Source organism: Haemorhous mexicanus, chromosome 9 (genome assembly GCF_027477595.1).
Source record: "Haemorhous mexicanus isolate bHaeMex1 chromosome 9, bHaeMex1.pri, whole genome shotgun sequence".
Taxonomy (NCBI): Eukaryota; Metazoa; Chordata; class Aves; order Passeriformes; family Fringillidae; genus Haemorhous; species Haemorhous mexicanus.
The window spans coordinates 23,968,274-23,991,845 of NC_082349.1; the positions used below are offsets into that span (position 1 = coordinate 23,968,274).

The window sequence follows — 23,572 nt, forward strand, 5'->3', positions numbered from 1 at the left end:
ACCTTGCCCTCCAAACCTGGCTTTTCAGTGTGAACTACAGGGAAGGAATTGATCTTACAGATATGAGGATTTGTTTGGTTACCATCTGTCTCTCTCTAAATTGATCCAGAGACTGGGGATCCTCTGAGAGCAGGCAATACACTTACTGTATTGATTGCTTCTGTTTGTTCCTGCAGAAATTTAGTCCCTGAAAATGTGTTTGAAGGGGAGGAAACTTTGGGGGTAAAGCATCAAAAACCTAAGAGCAATGAAGGGAAAAGGTAGTGGGGGTCAGAAAAAGCAGGGAGATTGGGAGGCAGGGAATACAGGAATGTGGAAACATATGACCCTCAAATACTGCCATGCTGACTGCTCTCAGTCCCTGGAATGTCACAAGAAAGCTCCAAAACAAATTTGGAGTTCATGTGTGATCACAGCCATGCACATGCCAAGGTGAGGAACGACATTGTAGTGCATGTGTGCAGACTGGTGCCTCCTTCCCTAAATGAACATAATAGGAAGAGAAACCCCCACTAAAAGTTTTCTGGAGGGAGTTGTATGCTCTGTCAAATTGTGTAAAGGAGCATTTTTTTTTAATATTTTCCAGGATTTCCTCCTCCAACCTATGTTGTCCCCCCTCCTGTGGCTTTCTCCATGAGCACGGGGTACACCTTCCCAGGTGGTGTTTCCGTCCCAGGAACCTTCCTCCAGCCCACAGCTCACTCGCCTGCAGGAAACCAGGTGCAAGGTGGGAAACAGTCCCACATTCCTTACAGCCAGCAACGGCCCTCTGGACCAGGGCCAATGACCCAGGGACCTCAGCAAACACCACCTCCTTCCCAGCAACCCCTCTCATCTTTACCAGCTCAGGCAACAGCACAGTCCGCAAGCCAGTTACAGGTCCAAGCTCTGGCCCAGCAGCAGCAGCAGCAGTCCCCCACGAAAGCTGTGCAGGGCCTGGGGAAGAGCCCACCACACCACTCTGGATTCCAGCAGGTAAACTTGGCCTGTGCTAGATGCCGGGCTTTATTTAAAAATAAGAGACAATGTTCAAGACTTGTCTTCCTGGATTACCTTTCAAAATTGTCATTGAAGAATTTTTTGATTGTGAACTTCTGGGCAAATTTGAAAATGAGCTGAAGTTTAGTGGGTGCGAACATATGATGCTGTAAATGAAAGGAAGGTATGTACTGGAATGGAATGTCTGGTTTGTAATCTGTTTGCTGTGTGTTTCTGATACAGACAAAGTATGGAGGTGATATGTCTGTCTCAGGCCTTTCTAGTGTGAGTGATGAGGACTGAGTGTGAACCTCCACCTGCACTCTCCTTCTGGCTAACTGGTTGCAGTGTCAGTTCCTTTACAGCTCTTAGTTCTTTTGCTCATCTTGTGCTGGAGAAAATCTCCCTTCTGGCAAATCTGGACCCAATGGTGAGACCCTGCTTGTGTTCTGGGCAGCAAACTGCTGGCTCAGTACCTTACTAAAGGTTTAGTTTGTAGGCTTTTGGGTTAAAAGGTACTGGATAGAGTAAGGATTATACTTGGCTGTTGGTTTAGAGCTTGACTAGAGAGCATTGGATGCCTATGGAAATTGCTTTTGATGAATAACACAGACATTCCACAAACATTCTGATTTGCTATCACGCATGAGCCAGGCTGACAGCTTGGATGGAGTTAAGCATTCAGGTAACATGGATTGTTCCTCCCTGCTGGTGAAATCCTGTGTCTCTGCCTCAGTATCCACAGACAGACACGTCGAAGCAGCTCTGGAACCCCCCTCAAGTCCAAGGCTCCCTGGGGAAGATCATGTCTGTAAAGCAGCCCTATTACCTGCAGGCCCAGGACCCTCTCAAACTCTTTGAGCAGTCATTACAGCCTCCTGTGATGCAACAGCAACCTCTGGAGAAAAAAATGAAGCCTTTCCCAATGGAGCCATATAACCAGAACCCCTCAGAAGTCAAGGTGCCAGAATATTACTGGGACTCTTCCTATGGCATGACGGACAACAGGGTGATGACCCAGCAGTCGAGCATGGACCGCAGGGGGAAGCGGCAGGGAGTCTTCCGCTCCGAGCAGGATGCTGTCTCCAGGATGACCTTTGAGGTAAGACTCATGCTGCAAGTGGGGAAAAATAAAGCTCTTATGTTCCTGGCAACTCTTGGCATTTCCCTGTTTCAGGAATGCCCTGTGGTCCCAAGTAGGTCAATGTAAAGTTATTTAGAAGAGACCTGAGCGTCGGTACCTGGGGTTCCAGCACAAAGGAATGAATTCCCCATTGTAGTAGGCTGCGTGTAGTATCAATCTCTTGAAGATTTGGTTTCAAGTAGATGTACGTCTTGTTCACTATGGATGTGACATCTATCTCTGTGCTGTGTCTGCCAGGCTGAGAAACATAGTTTTGGGGAAGATTCTTGTCTGCAACTGGTGGAAACCATAAAAGCTACCCAAGTAATTGCAGTTGAATTATTGCACTTTAGGTAAACTCCTAACACTGCTATAGTGAACTGAATGGCTGAGGCTGCAATAGGTTGAGCAATCAAGGATGGTAGCAGTGGTCTTGTCTTGGATTTTTTTGTTTGTTCTTCCTGAAAATCCCACCACACTGAGAGAGCTAAATGTCTTCCTTAGCTCGCAGTTGCAGTAAATGGAATATTTTACTTCTGTTCATGTAATTGTGCTTCATGTTGGTGTTTATAAACCCACCAATCTCTTATTTATTAACAGTCCTGGAATCATCTGTGAGTGCTTCTGGTGATGCTTATAAGGAAGGTTTAACAGAGGCCTTTTAAACCTTTGGTTGGGTGTGCCTCTGTAAATGCGCTCAGAACATGGAGAAGATCAGCTGATATCACTTGGCTTTTCCTTCCAAGAGAAAAGCCAGACAATGTACAGGAGTACAATGTACAGTACTACCCTGATGTCAGGTTGTGGTTTTTAGATGGAGACAGGGTCAAAGCCATGTCCTCTTTCCTAAAAGGGAAACCTTGCCAAGGTGCCAGCACGTTGTGCTGCAGAGAGAAGCTATGCCTGTGATGCTTGTGCTTTAAGCATCCCTCACAAAAGTAAAGATGTGCAGTCTGACTAGCACTGAGCAGATTTACTGGCCCAGGGGGCTGGTCATAGCATTGGCATAGCAGCTATCACCAGTGGAAATAAGTCTCATGGGATTTAAACTCCACAAGCAGAGAAAAGAGGATGAAGCAAACATAATTCTACTTGAAACCTAAATTACTCCCAGGTCAGCTGTAGAAGAATGATGATAAGGTTTTGTTTGTTGTCCTTGCACGTGGAAGCAGGTTCAGTGTGTGGCATAGATGCAAGGGGAAGCACTTGCTCTGCTGATTAAAGCTCCCTGCTGTCACTTGGGTGCATGGTCCTCTCCCCGTGCGCTTTTGGCTACGTGGTTGTTTCTGCTCAGAGTTCTCAGTGTGTGCCTCAGCACCATTCTCACCTCGCCCTCTGCATGCTGCTTTCTGCCTTCCTCTAGCTTCTCTCTCTCCTGCTCTGGCTGTTCTTTCTGCCTTCTGTTGTCTCACTGTGCTCATTTCTGTCACTAGGACCCCAAGAGCTCCCCTCTGCTTCCTCCGGACCTGTTAAAGAGTCTGGCTGCCTTGGAGGAGGAGGAAGAGCTGATTTTCTCTAATCCTCCTGATCTTTACCCAGCTCTGCTGGGGCCTCTCGCCTCTCTTCCTGGACGAAGCCTCTTTGTATGTATTCGATGTAATACTGCTGCTTCTCACTCTTAACTAGCATCTCTTTCTTCTGTGAAATTATAAGAAATGTGAAATTCCTTTCTCTCCCCCATACCTCCTGTCTACTTTCCTGCCTCACCTTTGAGCTAGTTTTCCCAGGGGTGAAAACTACAGCTTTTGGGCTGAATCCAGGCCTGCTAATTTGTTCAGAAATCAGAGTAACTGTGGGGTTTTTGTAAGTACAGTCCACAGTAGAGGTGTTGATGCATCAAGATACCTCATTTATGCACTTGCTCTTCTGTAATTGTATGGGTTTAGTAATAAAGAGTGGGAGGGAGGGACACTGATAGGGCTGTGGGGAGTCTTTAGAACCAGGTGTAGTGACAGGACAAGGGGTAATGGCTTCAAACTGGCAAAGGATAGGTTTAGATGAGATACTAGAAAGAAATTTTTCCCTGTGAGGCTGGGGAGAAGCTGTGGCTGCCCCATCCCTGGAAGTGTCCAAGGCCAAGTTAAATGGGGCTTGGAGCAGCCTGGGATAGTGGAAGGTGTCCCTGGGCAGTGGGGTGGAATGAGATGAGTTTTAAGGTCCGTTCCAACCTAAGCCATTCTGCAATTCTTTGATATGATTCTGTGATTATATTCTGCATATAAAAATTCCATAGAGGCAGGGGGATGGTGCCCTATTCAATGCAGAAGAGATTCTTAAAAAAGAATGATGGCTTTGGAAGAAAATAGCAATTAACTGGATAAGTATCCAGTAACTCTTATAGAAATACAGTCATTTTTGACAGAGGTTTTTTTTTCCTAAATTTTTTATATTAAAACCTCCCTAGTTCACTAGCTGAGGGGTCTCAGAGCTGTTGAATTTTTAAATTGCCTCTGAAAGTGCAGCATGCCTTTCTACTACAGCTACAAGCATGTTCATTAAATCATACTCATTCAGATTAGTAGCTGTAACGAAGAATTACTTGTGACCGCTCCAAATCTCTGATTAAGTCTCTTCCTCAGTTATTTTACCTGCCATCCCAAGGAGCCAGTTGCAAAAGACACTAATTTCTGTCTCATTAGATAACTTTGCTAAGAAACTAATAGCTGCTGCTTTAGCAGCTTCTTTTGAAGCTCCTACTGTTGTGTCTGCTGACAAATGGAAGGAAATCCTTCGCTGTGCAAGCCGTGTGGATGTGCAGAGTGGGAATTTTGTCTGGCTTTTTAAATGTGCTTTCAAAGTAATGAGCTGTCACTTTGAAAATCTAACAAGCTAGGGGCTGCTTGCCAAGAAAATGAGGCTGTTTGTCTGAAGTTTACAGGATGAAAGCAAAAATATTCCAGGTACTGTGGCTGTATTAAAGACAGAAAGATGCTAGTTCTGTTTTTTGTGGTTTGAATAATAAATTTTAAAACGCCTGACATACTGAGCTGGTGAGAGTGCAGGACAGGGTTTATTTGTAACAAGATTACAGCTTTTGTTTTGGTTCACACACAGTTTTACTTATGGTTTTACTAATTTTATGGTTTGGTGATGCACATCCTAGATTTGAGATGTTCATTATCTACCAGCCAAGCTTGGTAATTTTTCTTTGGTGTCTGTCAGTGATAACTTAGCTATTTTTTCTCTGAATAGGCTCGTTTCAGAGACACTGTTTTTCACTCCTTAACCATAGTAAGAACCAAACAGAAAGACAAGAAATATTATACTGGAAATAACTGTGTGAGAGGGAGGTGGCATAGATGATGCAAAAAAGGTCATGTTCTGTAATATCTTTACATGGAAGTAAAAAGTCCAGGGGAGTTTTGGCACCTTTCTTTTAAGCATCTGAGTTGGATATTTTTTTCCTTCCTCTCTACAAGTAATTTATAATGGAAATGAGAGAGTGCTAAATGACGTTGGACTACTAAACCTAATTTGAAAAGCACTTAGCTGCTCTCGCTGTCTAAGAATGTCTCTACAGCAGAGATCCCAGAAATGAAAAAATACTCTGTCAGTAGCCACATACAAGAGTCTAATCTTGTTTGAAGGAGTCCTTGTGTCACTGGGAGGGATCCTGTCTCACTTGTACAAGGTTTTACACAACCATAAGGTATTTTTGCCAGGAGTCTCTCCTTTGGATGTATCAGAGTATTAAACTTTGCATTTGAAAACCTGTTCTGGGTCTGAGACTCTCAGCTGTAATGCTTGATGATTTGTAGATTATTAATTACAGGTAGTAGGAAAACTACTGATTTTTTGCACTTGTTAGCTTGCCTCCCCTGTCCTCCAAGGTGCTGGAGGTAAAATGCAAGACAAGTTGTAAATGTGACCAAAACCACTTTGGCAGTTTCTGATTAGACACTTTCCTCCTGGTCCCTACACTGAGCATTAACTCTGCTTTTCCCCTTTTTGGTTTCTGAAGAAGTCCCTGCTGGAAAAACCATCAGAATTGATGTCTCAGTCATCATCTTTCCTGTCCCTCAGTGGCTTTTCTCTAAATCAGGTGAGTGAGAACCAGAGTCCAACATCTTTTGCTGTTTCAGCTTGTGGTTAAGCCAGTGGAAAACCTGAAAGAAATCCACATTGATGTGTAATTCCACTCTGTATCAACCCTAATCTTTGCCTTTATCAGTTTTCTTCCCAAATTCATGTTAGCTATATCTCTGCAGATGTACTCTTGAATCTTGCTGAGTTCAGGGGCCCTTTGCTCTTAGTGAAGTAATGAAATTGACTTAAAAGATGCATCTCAGGGTGCTATGGTGTGTAGGTTTTTATTTCCTATGAGCAATGAATTACCTGTTCTCTTCCAGAGAATTGAGCAGGGTCTTGATAGAACTTTTCTGAGTACTGGGAATCAGGATTTTGTGAAGACTTTGTAGTTCAGCCAGGAGAAATCTGTCCTGATTCAGAATGTGATGGACTTAAATTAAATGGTCAAAGAAGATGGGGCTGGGAAGTAAAAAAGGAATTAGGAACTATTTTGAACTATAATTGTTTCCTTTGTACAGTCTCAGTGTTTGAAATAAGTCTAACACACAAGCTCTTATATTGTTTGTTTTTTTTTCAGGAAAGATATCCAAACAACAGCATGTTCAATGAGGTGTATGGAAAAAACATCAATACCAGCACAAAAACAGAAGTCACCCCTTCAGTTGCCCATCAGGAGACTTCACTCTATTCTCTCTTTGAAGGGACTCCCTGGTCTCCATCCCTTCCAGCCAGCTCAGGTAATCCTGGTATGGCATTTCTTGTGTCTAGTGATTTAAGAGGATTTGAGTTAATTCTAAACCAACTGCAAGTTATATGTAATTGGAAATAAAAAAAAACAAAAAACAAAACCCAGACTTGCTTGGCAAGATCTCTGAAGGTTTCTGTTTTACTTTATATATCTGCAGAAATAAGAGGGGATTTTGTAATTAATACAGTGTAAGAACTTGGATTTTAATTTAAGTAGTTGAGCAGGATAAATGTTGTAGGAGGTGATAAATCCTGAAATCTCTTTAACTTGGTTTCCCGACTACAGGGAGTAGTGCTTTAACTCAGACATCCATATACTTTGTGTTGCATTTTTTTGGAAAAAGCAGGAGTAGCTGGATTTCATAATGCAAATATTTGAAAAAGAAACTGTATGAGGGAAGAGCGGAGGAAAATACAACAGAAGTGGGGTTTGTTGCATTTGGTTTTTTACTGTTAAGCAGCCCATAAAGCAAACCAGCTTCTTTGTTAGTAATTATCTTAAAGGCATAAACCATAACTATTACATCTGGATTTTAATCTCACTGAAAATCCAGAAGAGTGTGAGAGAGGAATTAGTTGAATCTAAGAAAAGAGTGGATTTTAAATAACATCTGCACTGGATGAGATGTTTGGGACTTGTGCAACCAACCAGGAGAAGCCATTGTGGGTGAAATGGAGGGAGTTGCAAAGTGCTTTATTCTAGCAGGATTTTTGGCTCACATGGCTTCAAGTCCCTCTCCCTTCACCTCTTCATTTATTCTGTTCTGCCTGTGGACAGCCTGCTTCATGTTCCCTCTCCTCTTTTGCTCACTTATGAGTTCTGGTCTCAATTGTTTTAAGACTCACATAAATGCTAAAACATTCTCAGACCTGGGAGTTGAAGTTGTAAACTTGCAAACTCCTCAAGGTCTAATATAATTTTTCTACTGGTTTGTTGAGCTTGGAGACAGTTATTCTTTTAGTTTGACACAAGTTCTTCAAGAGACATGGGGGAAACTGGCTTTGCCTAGCCAGCCCTCATGAGGTGTCCTGGATTTTGTTTTTCTTGGAAGCATTAAACACAGTCATTCTGTTCTTGTAAATTTTTCATTCAGAATTTAGGAATTTGCATTACATTCATGTAATGGAGGGAATAAAAACTGACTTTCAGACTTTTTTGTAGCAAAGTGGGTGATGGCAAAATTTGCAGCAGCACTAAGAAATTCAAAACTGGGAGGCTCCTGCTGTCTCTGCTGACCTTTTTTCCTCTTCCCTTGTAATCCCTAGATCATTCAACACCAGCCAGCCAGTCTCCTCACTCCTCCAACCCCAGCAGCTTGCCAAGCTCCCCTCCAACCCATAACCATAATTCTGTTCCTTTCTCCAACTTTGGACCCATTGGGACTCCAGACAGCAGAGACCGGAGAGTCGCAGACCGCTGGAAAACAGATAAGCCAGGCAAGTGCTGGGTGCCAGTTAGCACAGAGCTGTCAGACACCATCATGATTGTGCTGGTTTTGCACTAGTTTTGCCATCTCACTTTGAACTTGTCTTTCTGCCATTTTAGCAATGGGAGGGTTTGGTCTGGACTATCTCCCAACAACATCGTCCTCTTCGGAGAGCAGCTGGCACCAGTCCAGTGCTCCCAGTGGTACCTGGGCAGTCCAAGGCCCTCCTGCCATGGAGGATTCCTCAGCTGTGCTTATGGAGAGCCTGAAGGTGGGTTTGGCTGGGGCTGTGCTCAGGGATGGGTCTGCAGGCTGGATGATCAAGTGATGGGCATTAGCCTGTTGGAAGTGTCAGAGTCCAGTGCCAGAAGCCAGAGTTTTTCCTGCAGATTCACTTTCACGAGGCAGTGTGGGAGGTGTCACCAATGTAGGAAGATGTCAGAAATTTACAGTTCTTGCTGGTTTTGAGATTTTGTGGAACAAGCCCAGGCTGGCAGAACTGGAAGAAATTCTAACATTAGCTTTGACTAGTCTGAAATTAGTAATAGTTAATGTGGGATGAATTTTTATGGTAATGAGGATTCTGGAGGAGGATAAAATTCTTCCAGGGAGCCTCTTTTTAGGTCTTCTTTGAAGCTGGTTAACTTTTGTGATAAGCCGGGTATGAGTGATAAAGAGGGAGCATATACAACATAGTGTCTGCTTTCCCATCTGGCAGAGGGGCTGTGTAGTGCAAGGAGGTGCTAGTGTTGGCTGTTTGTTTTTAGTCCATCTGGTCCAGTTCCATGATGCACCCCGGCCCCTCGGCCCTGGAGCAGCTGTTGATGCAGCAGAAGCAGAAGCAGCAGCGCGGACAAGGTGCCATGAATCCGCCGCATTGAGACAGAGGAGACAACCCTTCCAACGACGGCTCCATAAACCATGGCATGTTGGGTCTGTGGGACTGGCACACACAGTCCTGTGCAGGTGGCAGCCCTCTCTTCTGTTCCTTGCTGTCAGGAGGGCGTAAGTGCTCCACCAACCCACTGAGTGTGCACAAAATGTCTGCAGTGCAAGCAAACAACATCAGGAACTCTCCCATCCCCCAGGCCCTTCGGAGGGAGAGAGGAACTGCTGTTTGGCTCACTCAGTAACCCAATATCACCGCCTCTCACCTTCTCCATTGTGCATGTCCCCAGCCACATGGGAAGCAGAAGCTGAGAGCAAAGGGCAGATGGGAGAAGCCAATGAGAACTTCTCAATCCTTTTCCTCTCTTTGGGGAGATAAAATAGGAATCCATTAATGATTGCTTCGCTGACTGAGAATGTAGTTGAAATTACTCCTAAACATCTTTATTACTCTCTCAGTAGTAAGATCACACTGAATTCTGTACACAGACGTGCTTCATAGTCAGTGTGTAGCAATGAAAGCCCCAGTTGCTGCTCCAGTCACAGTGGGTGGTGATGAGGTGGGGCTCTGTATCCCGGGCTAGCAAAGGAGTTTCATGAAAGAGAGTCTGGCACTTGGCATTGCTTCAGCCGGAGGCTTTGGGTGGGTTAGAGACTCCAGCATGAAATGTCCTTCTCTGAGTAGGTGTTTGAGCTATAAGGGGTGACATGGGGCCTCACAGCACTCTGCTGAAAAGCAAGTTAACTGCTATGGGGTTTTAAATTAATGTGTGATTCCTGTACATTTTACTGTAGCATAGTGGCTAGCCCCACAAAGGGCAGGCTAGTCTGTGCATTCACAGCCTGACTCATTTTAATAGGTAGGTAGAAAGCTTTCAATGGTTTTTTTTTTGGTTTTTTTTTTGTTTGTTTGTTTGTTTTGTTTTGTTTTGTTTCGGTTTGGTTTCATTTTTTCTCTTTCCATCCTCCCATCTTCGCTGAACGCTCGTAGTTTCATTACCATGGCAGAAAATAATCAGGGGTCCAGCAGGGCTGGGTGAATCCGACAGCCAGCCCAGACAGCTTGGGGCATCCGCACGCCCGGTGAGGCACAGGTCAGCTCTGCAGAAACCTGTCCCAGCTGCAGCCCCAGGCTTTCAGTGCCAGAAACAAATCCAAGGCACCCATGGACACACGGAAACAGCACAGTGCTGTTCATAGACGAAAAGGTGCAGAAGGGAAAAGGAAAAAAAACGTTTTATTTGCTATTTATTAGGGGGAAGGAAGACTGGAAGTTTTGTTAAAGAAAAGGACAGCGTTTTTGTTAGATTTCCCAGGGAAGTTACAGAAACAGACTCAATGTCCATTTGCTGTTTTTAGCAGTAGGGGTTTGTGTGATGATTCAGGATCTCTGGGCTAGAATTCAGCTGCAGAACAAAGCACATGCAGGAGCCGAAGTGACGCTGGAGTCTGGGCAGCCCCAGAGAATACAAAAAGGGAAGGCGGAGGAGACCCAATACCCTCGGGGGTGCGAGAAGCTCCGTGCGAGCTCCACCTGAGCAACATCACTGTTCTGTGTTGCATTTCAAAGCTGTATTTCCTTTAACAAGTCCAAAAAGTGAAGTTCCCACCTGGTGGTAATCCAGCCCACCCTGTGTGTCCCCTCCAGCCCTCCCGCTGTGTGTCCAAGCTGTGCGCCCAGGCAGCTGCGGCATTCCTGTGTTGCACCGTCACTGACTCTTGCACCCCAGACCAGGAGCACCATCTCACACCCGGCCGGGCCAGGTCCCAGCTGCACCGTTCCACTTGTGCATGAGCACCCGGCCTCGGGAATGCATCTGAGCCCGCCTGCCCTCCAGCACCTGGAGGAGCAAGGCAAGGGGCCCCCAAAAGAAACTGGTTTGTGTTGTAAGCTTTTTTTGTGTTTTCTGTCTGTCTGTGCAAGAACTGCAGCTGCCGAAATCAGCTTTGCCTTTAATTAAACCATGTTCTCTCCATCCAGGTCTGTGTGTAGCATTTATTTCCTGTGTGACTTGGCTTCAGGCCTTTAAAAATGCATTACTTTTCTGTAGAAGCCAGAAGAATGTTTGAAGTTGATTTTTTTTTTTTTTTTTTAATTTGAAACAGACCTAAGTGAATCACAGCGATTCTGGCTCAGGCTTGGTACAGATAATTTGGTTGTGGTTTTGTGCTGCCTTTGTAGAGTGTTTTACATACTGAACTAAATATGTAGGATGGGACCAGCTTGCAAAGCTCCTCCCTAGTTGCAGACTCATCCTGGTACAGTCTGTAGTGTGCAGAGGGAGGGCACAGATCCTTCTGCCAATGACTTGCCTGCAGACCAGAGTGTTCACTGTTTCCATGCTTCCAGGTATGTGACAGGAAACTCCAGAGAGTTCTGGTTTAGAAATTACAGGTGTTTATTGTCTCCAGAATAAGTTCCTTTAAAAAGAAATGTGATATTTAGGTTAATGGGGCAGTGGGGTTTTCTGGACTTGTGTGATAGAATCCAGAGTGTGGCAGCCCCTGCCCCCTTAACATCTTTGGAGTAAAGCTCTGGGATTCCAGGCTCTGTCTTTCGAAGTTACTGTGTCTTCTGACTGATCAGGAAAAATTTTGAAGCACAGGTCCCAGACCTGAAGAAAATGTATCTGCTGTTATTGGTGGGAGTTTTAAAGTCCTTGTGAATTTGAATTGTGAGTTGGAGCAGGGTGAGGCTATGTGGTGTCTTCTAAGTTCTTGGGGTTGACTCTGATGTCTTAAGGAAGTAAGTGCTTTCCTGGTCTGTAGCTTCCTGAAGCTTCCTGAAGCTTCCTTGAACTCGCTTCCCCTTTGGGATCTCCTGGCAGGGCTGTAAATGCAGGTTGCACCACCCTCTTGTGGGGGTGTTCCCAGCTTCTAGCATTTCTGTAGAAAAGCTTTTTTAAGGATGGGGGAACATGGCAAGTCTCTTGGCAAGCACAGGATTTAGGAAAGAACGTATCCCTAATGGGAATTAGCAACTTCTTAACAAGTTCCTTTTTAAGAGAAGCAAAAGGTGCAAGATAAAATATAAAGATTTTAATACAAGTAGCAATAACATTTAAAGTTCATTTTCAGATGCAGGGATTTATATGCAGACTACATAATGGCAACAGTTGAATTCTTAATTTCTCTCCACAACTTCAAGCTTTTCTGCGATCACTTCTCTGGGTGTTCAGTGTTGGGCTGTTGAACAAATGCAGATGGGAAGATGCCAGTCCTCCCCTTGCACTTGCCTTCAAACCAGTCTTCATTCACTGGAAGGGAAAATTGACACAGTTCTTATGACCCTAGGAATGTACAGGAGCATAATGTGCTGCAGACAGGCCTGAGATCACTGTTTTATGGTGTTTCTGCTGATAAAACTTGGAGCTGTGCAGACCCAGGAGGGAGTGGAATGTGGAGGAAAGGGAGAAATGAGGAAGAGAGTAAAGTGGTAAGGTAAGAAGGAATATCAAATGGGGCTGGGAAACTGGATCAAAATAGAGACCAGGGGGCTTGGAAACTGCCTTGAGTGGAAACCAAGTGAGTGTGGAGAGTGAGGAAATTAGCTGATACTTGGTCTGTCCTCTTCAGGATACATCTGAAGTGTTTTGTCAGCTATTTCTCATGTTCACATAAAAACCCTAAAACACCCCCCCCCCCCCCCCAAAACCCCTTACCCTGGGTTAAGTAAAGCCAAGGAGCTCTGACAGTTTTGCTGTGGGGGAACCAGCTTTGTACTGGGAAATATTTAGCTCAGCAATGAAGGGGAAGGTAGGATTTTGGGGTGGAGGGGGTCATCAGTATTGTGTGGTACAAAATCTAACCTGTCAAAGGTTAGATGGGGGACTGATTGTGTATTACTGCCAAAGCCTGCCAGCCACCAGAAATTAGGGACATAACTACAGATAGCTAAATATAAGGGAGTTTTGCCTTTACAACTTTTTCCTGATGGCTTGATTTCACTCAGAGGCTCAAATAAGACGGGGAGTGTGCCCTGTGTATATAATTCCTCATTGATCTTCCTGAGATTGAGTCTGTATTCAAGCCTCAATTCCCATAGAAACACTAAGGGCTAATATTGAACGACTAATGAAAGATTGTACTCTTAACAAGAAAAGGAGATAAAAAAAGGTTCCAGGTGGAAGGAATGAGAGTTGAGAGCCTGCTCCCATTGTGGGGATGGCAGCTAAAATGAGGCATCTACTTGAAAGAATCCACTGTGATCAATAAGCTTAAATACAGTCCAAGTGTAACTCCTGTCTTAGATGCTTGGTAGGGCTGCGGTGGAAACGGGATTGATGAAAATCTGTTGGAAGAAGTGTGTGTAACAGGGATGTGGAATCCCAGGGCAGAGATGGAGGGGCTCTGCTGCTGCCACACCACCCTCCCTGTCACCAGAGCTGGGGGTCCCTCCCCACTCCTGTCCCAGGAGGAGCACAATTACCTTTGGATAAAACAAGGATCATGTCTCCTGCCTGAAACTCCAGGTCTTCAGGTTGGGTGGCTTCATAACTGTACTGAGCTACAACATGGTTGGGTCTCATCTCCCCAGGTGTTGCCTCCTGCAGTGACTCCTCTGATTTGTTGTCTGGTACAAGCCCCTCTCCCTAGGCAGGAAACAAGCTGGTGAGGACACAGCCTCTTGGTTTCTTTCTCTGTAGCAGGGCAAGAGACACGAGCTCTGCTTCTCCTCTCCACTCAGTCTTTGCTCCTCTGCCTTTCATTAGGTTGCTGGCTTCTGTTGAAAGCCACAAGCCCATTCTGGTGGCAAGGAAAAGAAAGGCAGGAGGGAAGAGAAGGTAGGCTGCCCTCTGTAGCTGTCACTGACCTCTGTGCCATTGCACCAGACTGTCAGGCAGTTGTCCTTGCTCTGGCTCCAGGCTGCCTCCACGTTCTCTGCACTCAGAGTCACCAGCTCCTGGCCTTCCACAGGCTTGTACCTGGTGTGCAGGGGATGCAGATGAGGAGTGCTGGAACACAGCCCTGGCTCACTGGGGCTGGCAGTGCCTCACCTCAGCTCCGTGTGCTCGGGCTGCAGCTCCAGCTTCTTGCAAACCAGCTCCAGGAGTTCCCTGTAGGAGTGGCCTCGATCGACTCTCAGGGCCACTGTGAATTTGTAATGCACCTTGAGGACAGTTGGTTCAGCCTCCTGCAGGCAGGAAATGGGATGTCATCTTGTGTGGCTTGGCAAGCACAGGGATGTTGAAACTGTGGTTGCCCGAGTTAGATTGTGCCTCCCAAGCTGTGCTTGGACATTGGCTGGCAGACCCAGGCTTGTCCCAGGAGAGAGCTCAGTAATAGATTAGGGACTCGGCAGCAAACTGGGGCTTTGGGGTGATCAAATTAGAGCTGTGCCCACCCTCCAAGCCCCTCTTTTTTTTTTTTTTTTTTTTTCTTTTTTTTTTTTCTTTTTTTTTTTTTTTTTTTTTAGTTGGAATTGCTGTATTTTCCCATCTCTTCCCAGTGTGACTTTCTGATGTGCTGACCATACCCAGGAGCATGTGCATTCCAGTCAAGCTCTCTCCTGTTTCTCCCTTCTCATGTGCCTCAGGTTGACTAAGATGAGAGTCATCCAGTGGCCCCCTCACCTGGGGCCTGGAGAACTCCCAAAAAGCAGCCCTAAGTCTCCTGGTAAATGCAGGTTTGTATGACAGCAGGACCTCAGGGTGCACTCACAGGACGTTACCTTTGCTGTGTCTCTTGGCTGCGCCACGGTAGCAGGAACGTAGTCTGGGGAGGAGGAAAAAGGTGGCTCAGGAGGGATGGTATGGGATAAATGTTGTCTAAACACACAGCCAGACCTCCTGCAGCCCATCATGATCTCCAGCTACACCAAGCAGCCTGGAGCCAGCAGCGGTCCCTTGAATGGATACAGCATCTGCCATAGGCATTCTTCTGTAAGGTCTAGATACAGCCACTAAGCAGAGGTTTTGGCTCTGTGCCTTCCCTCTTGCAGAGATGGGAGCATGAGTGGTGGGATATCTTTCATGGGTGGATTCAAAAAATATCAACACAGAGCTGCTGGTTTTATTATTGTCTTTGCTCTTCTGATTTCCCTAGGTCCATCCTGAAAACCAAAGGCAATCCCTGTCCTTCAATGGGGCTGTAAAGCTAAATTCAGGCTCCCGGCAGGGTAATTCATGCAGCTTTGTGGGAGCCTCTTCATGAGGATCTGATTTCCATTTTGGCAGTGCTTTGGCACAACTGTGCTCATTCCAGGAAGAGCCCAAGCTACATTGTTGAACATGGTCCCACTAATGGATCTGAGGTGGCTTTTGGTCCCATAAAGATGATCATTGGGGTTGTTGTGTCCATGAGGTGCTTGTCATTAATTCCATGAGCCACAGCCTTTTGTGACAGCTCTACAAGGCTACTCTGTTGGGGACATGAGCTTGGGATGTGGAACTCTGGGTAGCACCAGCCAGGAATCCCTTCCACACAGCTCCTTTAAGTCTAGCTCAGCTTAAGCAGCACTTAAACTATCATGGATATCCTTGACTCCAAGCTGGTCCTTGCCCCATTCCTATCTCCAGGCCCTTTTCCTCATTACTCCCTGTGCAAATTAAAAGCACAGAGGGACTTGCTTTCCTCAGGCACCCCACAGACACTATTTTACTCAGCACTGCAGTTGCTGTCTCTGCCTCCTGTTGTAATGTCTCTCAGCCTGCTGTGGGTGATGTCACCCTGTGCCCCCCATCCCCTCACTGACCTGGTGCCAGCCGCCGCGGCTTCTCGGGCACCCTGCAGGTGGGTGACTCAGGGATCTCAGCTTCCACAGGGGTTTCTTCCTGTGCCATGGGAAGAAAACAGTGCTGTCAGTCCCACCCTTACTGAGGGGCTGGGGTGGTGCTGCAGTGCTGTCAGTCCCACCCTTACTGTGGGGCTGGGGCCTTGTGCAGCCCCCCTCCAGCCTGCTTTTCCCCAAGTCTGTTTGTGGGGAGGGATGACTTAGCTAGATCCATTATCTCCCCAGCATTGCCAACCAATGCTAGGGTGCCACCAACACAGATTTTGCAGGTCTCTGAACTCATGATAAGGTGACCATGAGGCAGAAGAACCAACCCCAGCATCATGAGGGGGTGGGGGGAGGGAGTCACATATATGGGTCCCACTGGGAGGCAGGTGTTAGGTGAATATTTTGAGATCTACCCTCCCCAGGACACCAATTCCTCCTGGGCCGCCTCACCTGGATATGCAGCTTATTTTGGAGCTCCACAGGCTCGAGGAAGTTGCAGGGGACAATCCCTTTCTGCAGGGGGAGGAGAGATGAGTAGTGATTGCTTGGCATGAAGGCAGCCCACTGCTGGAGGACACAACTGGATGTGTCCTCACCCTCCCCAGTATCCAGGAGGGTTCCTGAGGCTTGCAGTTTAGTTTCTGCAGGTTGGGTGGATTTCACTGAACCCTGTGGCCTAAGCCAGGGTGGACATTAGACACTTTGGTCAGAAATTTATTTAATTACTGTTGGCAGGCTTCTGCCTCTGTAGAAGATCAGCCATAACCTGCTGTCTGCCCCTCCTGTCCAGCACACTCCTGGAATACCTTTCCATTGAACATCACTGTAGCCCAATTGTCCTTCTCTTTCTTCAGGACAAAGACAATGTTTCCTGGCAGGACCTGCAGCTCCTCCTCGGTCTCAGGAATGAACTCGTACATGACACGGTGTGGCTGCCCTCTGAGGGCCCTGGGTGTGGGAGCAGTGCACAGGTCAGGAATGTTGGCAATGTTGTTTTACATTGTAGGGAGAATCCAGACCTCTGCCTCCATATTTCTACATTCCCCATTCCCCCTGAGTTCTGGGTGCCAGCTGGATGCTCAGCTGTGTGAGTGCAGGATGGGGTTGTGCCTGGCTGCATGGGTTATCCATCTTTCATCCAACTTACCTGAGGATTTCTGGGGTCTTGGGCCTGGGTGGAGGACCAGAGGCCTGCCAATAGGAAGAGAAAAAAGAAAATACCAGTAACCCAGAGGATTTTGTTTGCTTTGCAGAAATGTCCTGCAGCCTTTTACCATGCCCTCACCCCAGCACTGTTCCTTCCTCCACATGCAGGTGCCTTAAATGCCATGAGGAATATCACTGGCTTTGTTCCTTCTAAGGAACAATTTCCACATTCTTCAACCTACAGTTGGTTTTCAGAGGCATGATCCTTTTTTCACTCCTGATTTTAGTTTCAGTTCACAGAGGATTGAAATTGTCAACACTGTCTGCATTGAGAAGGTTGTCATTTATCTTACGCAGTGGTGCTGTGCTGTGTTTCCCCATATCCACCCAAAACCTCCTGGAAAAACTCTCACCATGTTTAGGAATGGGAAGATGTCATTACATCATCTGGAAAATGGCATGGGAAGTGCAAAGGAGTTGTGGAATGGACAGGAGGGTGCAAAGTGAAAACAAAACTGCGATTGTTTCTCCACTCGGGCTTAGGCAGAGGATCCCTAATGAATCCTTTGGGGAGGGTCAGGGATGGCTCCCTGCAGAGAGCCATCACTCCACCTACTACTTCCCCATGCAGAGAACCAGCTTAACCTCAGCCCCAGCTGTGGGTAGGTTTGGGATGAGCTTCCTGATGGTGGAGGGAGCAGCTGATCCGTGGAAGCAGTGCCTGCCTCCTCCCCACGGCGGTGGCACACAGTTCAGGGTGGTAAGGGTCCTGCTTGCTCCCCAGTGTGGATGACAGCCCCCCACGTCACCCTGCCCTGAGCATGCTGTTCACTGACAGAGTCTTACCTGTGGCTGCAGGGGAGCGAATCCTGAAAAATCATCCTTGTCCACCACAGAGGCCACTACCTAGGGCCAGAGACAAATAGTGACTTGGTGCCCATAGACCTCTCTCAGACCTCTGATGTCCACCCTCCTCCTTTGCTGTTGGCCAAGCCAAGCTGCTCAGGATGCTTTAAGCTCAGGAGATGAATTTAGGCTAAGCATCTTGGACTAAAGGCTGAGTGCCTCTGGTACAAAAGCTTCCCTCTCAGCTGTGGTAAGTTTTCTGCTCTTAGCCTGGCTGTTTCTGTGGTTTGAGGCATTAAAACTTAAAAGTTTCCCATTCTGTTTTAATCACAAATGTTGAAGGGAGCCAAAGTGTTCAGCTCAAGCACATACCTCCTACAGGTGACCTTAAATGTAATTTAGAAAGTTGATACATGTTTTTATGCCTGCTTCTGGCACTCAAGGAGCTGCCTGGCTCTCGGCTGTCTGATTCCCCAGTGCCTGGTCCCTTTTCTGGATGAGTGCTGCCTTCCAGAGCCTGAACCCAGAGGTGGTATCCCAGTGAGTGGATTTTGCACACTCACAGGAGAAAAGCTTGCTTGCTTATCTGAGCTGAAAAGCCCTTTTCAAACAGAGCGGTGGAAGAGCTGGAGGTTGATTGTGGGTGTCAAATGTTAAACAGCTCCTTTCCCCCACCCCTGAAAATGCCTTGGCTTGAGTTGAAGCTCCAGTGGGATCATTCCAGCTCATTGCTGACTATCCCTCATGTCTCACTAAGGAGACAAACTAGAAATAAGCCATGCTCAGCAGGAACATGCTTTTAGGTCTTGTATTCTTGCAGTCTCTCTGTTTCGCATGAGATCCCTGTGTGCCATCCCCCTCTTCATGCCTGGGGGATCCCTGAGGCAGAGGTCAGCTCCCTGTCTCTGGCTGCCTACCAGGCAGCAGACAGCAGCCCAGAGGGATGATAAGGCAGTCAAGAGCTCTTCTCAGCCCACAGGCTTGGCCTGAATAAATAGTATAGATCTTTCTTACCATTGCCTTTCCCAGGTAGTCCTTCTTCTCCAGCTGAGCCACTTGCTTCTCATTTGGCCTGAACAGCTTCCCTGCAGGAATGGCCACCAGCTCACAGAGCTTCTGCTTCTGTGGCACAGACAAGTCATGGAGACTTTGGAGGCGAGAGCAGGGACTGATGAATATCCCTTCTGCTCTGGGCTTGGGGGCTGCTCCAGACCACCACCATGACAGCCCAATCCCAGCCTGGGTACAGTCCATGGAATCCCATCTTCCCCCATCCCTGCCTCCCCAGTGACCCAAAGCTCTTCCCACAGACTTGCGTCCCACTACAATATCCATTGCCACAGCATTTTAATCCTGCCAAAAGCTGGATGTGCCATCAGTGGGATTCCCCTCCCTTTCTCCCTGAGGGGCTGTGAGACCTGCTCCTCCATACCAGGATGGCTTCCATTGCCCTGTCTATCTTGTTGTGCTGGGGCTCACTCTTCATGCTCATGGCCAGGGTCAGGTGCTCCTCAGCCTTCTCCCAGTTCTCTGTTGTGGCATACACCAGTGCAATGTTGTAGAGAATCTGCTGGTGGGATGGGAGCAAGGGAAAGAGCTCTTGGAGCAGCCAGAGCTTCCAGGAAAGGAAAGGAAAAGACAGTGGGGCAGTGGCACTGCACCCACTTGCTTGGTTTTTGCAAGGTACAAAAGAGGCTGGCTGTCTCCTCTTTAGATTTCTCATGCTGGAGGATGCAGGAGAGCAGAGCTTTGGGATCCAGCTGGTGGCCATGTGTGTCTCACCTCGCAGGCAAAGAGCCGGTAGCGCAGCCCCAGGATCTTGTAGTCGATGAGTTGGTTGCCTCGCAGCTGGGCCAGTGCCTCTTTGAAATCCTCAATGGCCTTTCCGTGGCTGGGGAGCAGAGGACAAAGGTGTCACCAGCTCGTGGTGGCAACCTGACTGCCTCTAAGCCTGTACTCGGTGAGTTCAGGGTGTCCCCTCTATCCTTGCAGTGTTTCAGATACCCCAGGGGAGGAGAGAAATTTTGAAGGTTAATCCCAGGACTGCAGTGCTGAAGAGTAGGTGCCTGTTTGACCTTGACAGGTTTCAGTCTGGGCTCTGGGGCACCAACCTGCCTGGGGCCATCCTCAGATGAAGGCTTGCATCTCTGTAAGTGGCAAAAATGAAACTTGAAACTCTTCCACTCACTTCTGGCTCCGGTAAAACACGGTCCCCCGCTGGAAATAAGCCACAGCCAGGTGCTTGTCACAGCCGATGCTCCGGGTGAACGCCTGCAGAGGTAGGAGTGGGGAAAAGAGGGGTAAAAATGGGACACCTAAAAAAAAACACCTGAGGGCGTAGAGCAGTTGTACCTATCCTGCCTTAGCCAAGCTGCCCAAGCTGAGCTCTGTGGGCTGTGTCTCCCTGCAGCACTGGGCATTGGGTGGGGGAGAGCCTGGACCAGGCTCCCAGGTTTTTTTGAGCTGGAGCCATCTGCCAGCATGGTCACCCTCCTGGAGCGGGAGAGTGAAGAGTGAGCCGTGTATCACTGCCTCACCTCGGGGTCACTGGCAGAACACGTTTGGCAGCCTAGTGCTGTCCCCTTCCTCACAGCTTTAAAAGGCACTGAATCCATCCCTTAGACCGTGATCCTTTTAATTCCTTCCTTCCTTCCCCACCATGTCCATGTACCCGAGAGGAGAGGATGAGCGGCCCTAGGGGCTGTATCTTACCTCCTCCGCCTCCGCCAGCTTCCCCAAGACAAGCTGGATGCAGCCGATGTTAAAGCAGATTTTGGCAGGGGGGTTCTGGACGGCCGTGAAGGCATCCAGGGCAGCGCTCCACTCCTTCCTGTCCGCTGCACACACCCCTTCTTGCCACAGCCGGATCGTCTCCACCAGGGACATGGCGTGGTGGGAGAGGGATGTACGATCCCCGTGTCGTCTCGCCCTGTTTCTGTCCTTCCTTGTGGCGCAGCTCAGCCTCTCTGGCTGCCCTCTGCCCGTGCTTTTGCCTTCCCCCGCCGTGTCACAAACCCGGCAGGAAGTGGCCTCGCTCGCATCAGCCCCGGCATGGGGAAGTGGGGCAGAGGCTGCCTCTGACACAGCGGGTGTCTATGGGGGGCATCCCTGCTCCTCGCGGGCAGACACTCCTCGCCCACTCGGGTTTTGATCTTCCCGTTTTTACATTAAAAGCCGTGGATTTTGTCAGCTTGGTAGTTCATTAGGTCAAATTTCAGGTTGCAAAATCCCAGGATGAGCGCTGGGCTGCTGGTGCTGCTGCTGGGCTGCGGGCGCCTCGGTGCCCTGCGGAGCGCAGCCTCATCATTGCTGAGCTGTTCCTGCAGACGATTCCTGGCTGGGCTGGGGCTCCCCTGTCGGCCTAAGTGGGGAGGTGAAGTAGAGCCCAAGGCACCGCCTGGGAAACCCTCCGTCCTTCCCGACCCCACCGTTTTGTTCCTGTGTGGAGTTCCCTGCTAAGGGCCCACGGAGCTGCCCATGGATGAGGTTCCCGGGGCAGTGGCCGTGCTGCACCATGTCCCTAGGGCTCCCTACTTCTGTCCAGGTGTTTTAGAGCCAAGGAAGCATAACTGGCTCTGGAGCACTGCTGGGAGCACAGGGCCAAGAGATGAGCACGGGGCACGTGGTGACAGCAGGATTCTGACCTGCTGCTGACTCACCGGTTTGGAGCACATGGTTTTTAAGCATTTTTGGAAGTACTTTGCCTCTGCCCCACCTACCAACAATGTGATATATATTTTGTAAGAGCTTAAAATATTTCAGCAAGACTCAGCCCTTGAGCCTTTACCAAAACTTCCCTAGCAAATTACATAACTCCAGCAGTGGGAGGGAGGCTGGGGAGGTGACTTCTGAGTACTGCTGATGGAGAAACCTGTGCCCCTGAGCAACAAAGACTGGGGTTTTAATCCAAAGTAGGACCAAACAGAACTCTGAGCCTGGGGCTGTCTGGTTCTCCAGCTGTATGTGTGCCCTCAGCATCCCCCCTGCCTCCTATGGGCTTCCCACGGGAGCATGGAAGACTCTGATCTCCAGGAAAGCAGAGGGAGATGCAACAAGCTGAAGTGATGCCCAGGTAAAAGGGCAGGAACGACAACATGGTGAGTGTAAAAACACCCCTCTAGGTGCCTTTTCTGATTCCTGTGAGGGATGGGAGACCCCATGGAGCAGCAAATGGTTCACCTTATTGGAGGCTTAATTTCCTGCTCATTTAATTATCTGAATAGGTGTGCAGCTCAGTCAGGTTTATCCCAAAAGCAGTACAAGGGGAGCTGGAGGAGTATGAGAGATCACCCCCATTGTAATGCTCACAGCAGCTGTCCTTCTGCCCGGGTATTTGTAATTTAATAGTGAGATTTCAGAGTGTGATAAACACAGCCCTTGCAGCAGAAGTGAATCTCTTGTTCCCCTTTCTCTGCCCAAAGCTGACTCAGTAGGTAAACTTGTTTCTTCTATGATAACGTCCAACAGGAAGTGAGTAACAGAGATGGTGACATTTCCTGTGAAAGACTCTTGGAATCCAGCAAACCCAGATTGCCAATAGGTGGGTCAGAAATAGAGAAATGTCCAAAATCCAGCTGGGGTGCAGTGCACAGGTTTTGACTTTTTACAGCTACAATATGTACCAGTTTATAATTTCTGAAGGGGTAAAAAAAAGATTCAGAAACAAAGAACCCCCCATTATGCACAAGGGAAGATCTTTTTGTGAGCAGATTTATTGGGCAGGAGAAGTGGAGGAGCATGTCCAGCTCATTCCCAGGAAGGCAGGTTGGAGCCCTCTACACAGGATCTGTGGGCTTTAGCTCTTTTCCCAAATGGAGGTAGACACTGAGCTGGATGTGAGGACAGCAGCAGGTCTCAACTAGCACAAAAGCAGGATCTGATGAGAAGGTGCCACTGCCATGTACTCTGGCTAAAGCTGAAGGCAGCAGAGCTCTGCAAACCTTGCCACCCTTCCCAGTCTGACCTGCATGAGGCTCTCCATTGAAGGCTTCCTTCTCCTAACAGGAATCTGAACCCCTGTCATGGTATCTATACCATCCACCAATGCAAGCAAGGCAGGATTTAGAGGAAAGAGGCTGTTTTTTAAGTCTAGATTTACTTTTTCCCTTCCTGTCACTCATTACCAGTAGAGCTGCCCCTGCAAATCCTGCCCTATCCCCCTATCAATGTGTGTTTTAGCACATCCCTGAACAGAAACACTGATGTACGTGTTCTGTGAATGTTCCTAAATCCATCACAGCTTCACCCAAGGGGATCTGCAGAACCTTAAGACCACTCCATTTATTCACTTAATTTATCTAATGCCATCTAGAGGCAGCTGATCTGCTTTGGCATCAATTGCTTTGGAAAATCCTTTCCACTTCTCTGGGATTACAGCTTATTTTTTTCAAATGAGGTTCCTAGATGTCTTAATGCAGATCTGGGCAAGCAGAAAGAACCAGAGGAGCCACTCACAGTCCCTGGCAGAGCTCTAAGGACAGAACCCTGGCTGCACAACCAGGAGAATTTCTGTACAGATCTATGGATGAAACCTGGACGCTTTCTGTAGCAAGGCTGAGTCTCCCACCTGGTGATCTCAGTGCCTCCTGTGGTTGTGCCTGTGTTCTTCTGGAGGCAGTGAGCAAGCAGAAGCATCCAAGGAAGAGAATCAGGGAGGCGCTGAATGGT

The 23,572-nt window shown here is 47.8% G+C and overlaps 2 protein-coding genes across 5 annotated transcripts in view; one reads left to right on the forward strand and one right to left on the reverse strand.

Annotated features, from left to right (window-relative positions):
* The window catches only part of SMG7 (SMG7 nonsense mediated mRNA decay factor), a 51,187-nt gene extending 40,019 nt beyond the window's left edge, over window positions 1–11,168 (forward strand). For 2 of the 3 annotated variants that reach the window (XM_059854528.1, XM_059854530.1), the window contains exons 16-22: window positions 587–975; window positions 1,715–2,080; window positions 6,063–6,143; window positions 6,708–6,867; window positions 8,144–8,314; window positions 8,424–8,575; window positions 9,072–11,168. In XM_059854528.1, the coding sequence (XP_059710511.1) occupies window positions 587–975; window positions 1,715–2,080; window positions 6,063–6,143; window positions 6,708–6,867; window positions 8,144–8,314; window positions 8,424–8,575; window positions 9,072–9,185 (1,433 nt within the window). In that variant the 3' untranslated portion in view covers window positions 9,186–11,168. The remainder of the gene's footprint in view (window positions 1–586; window positions 976–1,714; window positions 2,081–6,062; window positions 6,144–6,707; window positions 6,868–8,143; window positions 8,315–8,423; window positions 8,576–9,071) is intronic. The other variant, XM_059854531.1, reaches the window with a different exon arrangement.
* Window positions 11,169–12,216: 1,048 nt separating this feature from the next.
* On the reverse strand, window positions 12,217–21,070 carry NCF2 (neutrophil cytosolic factor 2). Of its 2 annotated transcripts, none has more exons than XM_059854535.1 (15): window positions 20,618–21,070; window positions 20,094–20,176; window positions 19,688–19,796; window positions 19,338–19,475; window positions 18,920–19,027; window positions 17,906–17,965; window positions 17,061–17,104; window positions 16,720–16,861; window positions 16,364–16,426; window positions 15,887–15,965; window positions 14,864–14,907; window positions 14,190–14,326; window positions 14,006–14,117; window positions 13,622–13,784; window positions 12,217–12,449 (listed from the first exon to the last, which is right to left on the reverse strand). In XM_059854535.1, the coding sequence occupies exons 1-15, from the start codon at window positions 20,789–20,791 to the stop codon at window positions 12,352–12,354; spliced, it is 1,554 nt and encodes a 517-aa protein (XP_059710518.1). In that variant the 5' UTR covers window positions 20,792–21,070; the 3' UTR covers window positions 12,217–12,351. The 2 variants fall into 2 exon arrangements, with proteins under 2 accessions (XP_059710518.1, XP_059710519.1); XM_059854536.1 differs by having other exon boundaries at window positions 19,338–19,472; window positions 20,618–21,043.
* Between the last annotated feature and the right edge of the window lie 2,502 nt (window positions 21,071–23,572).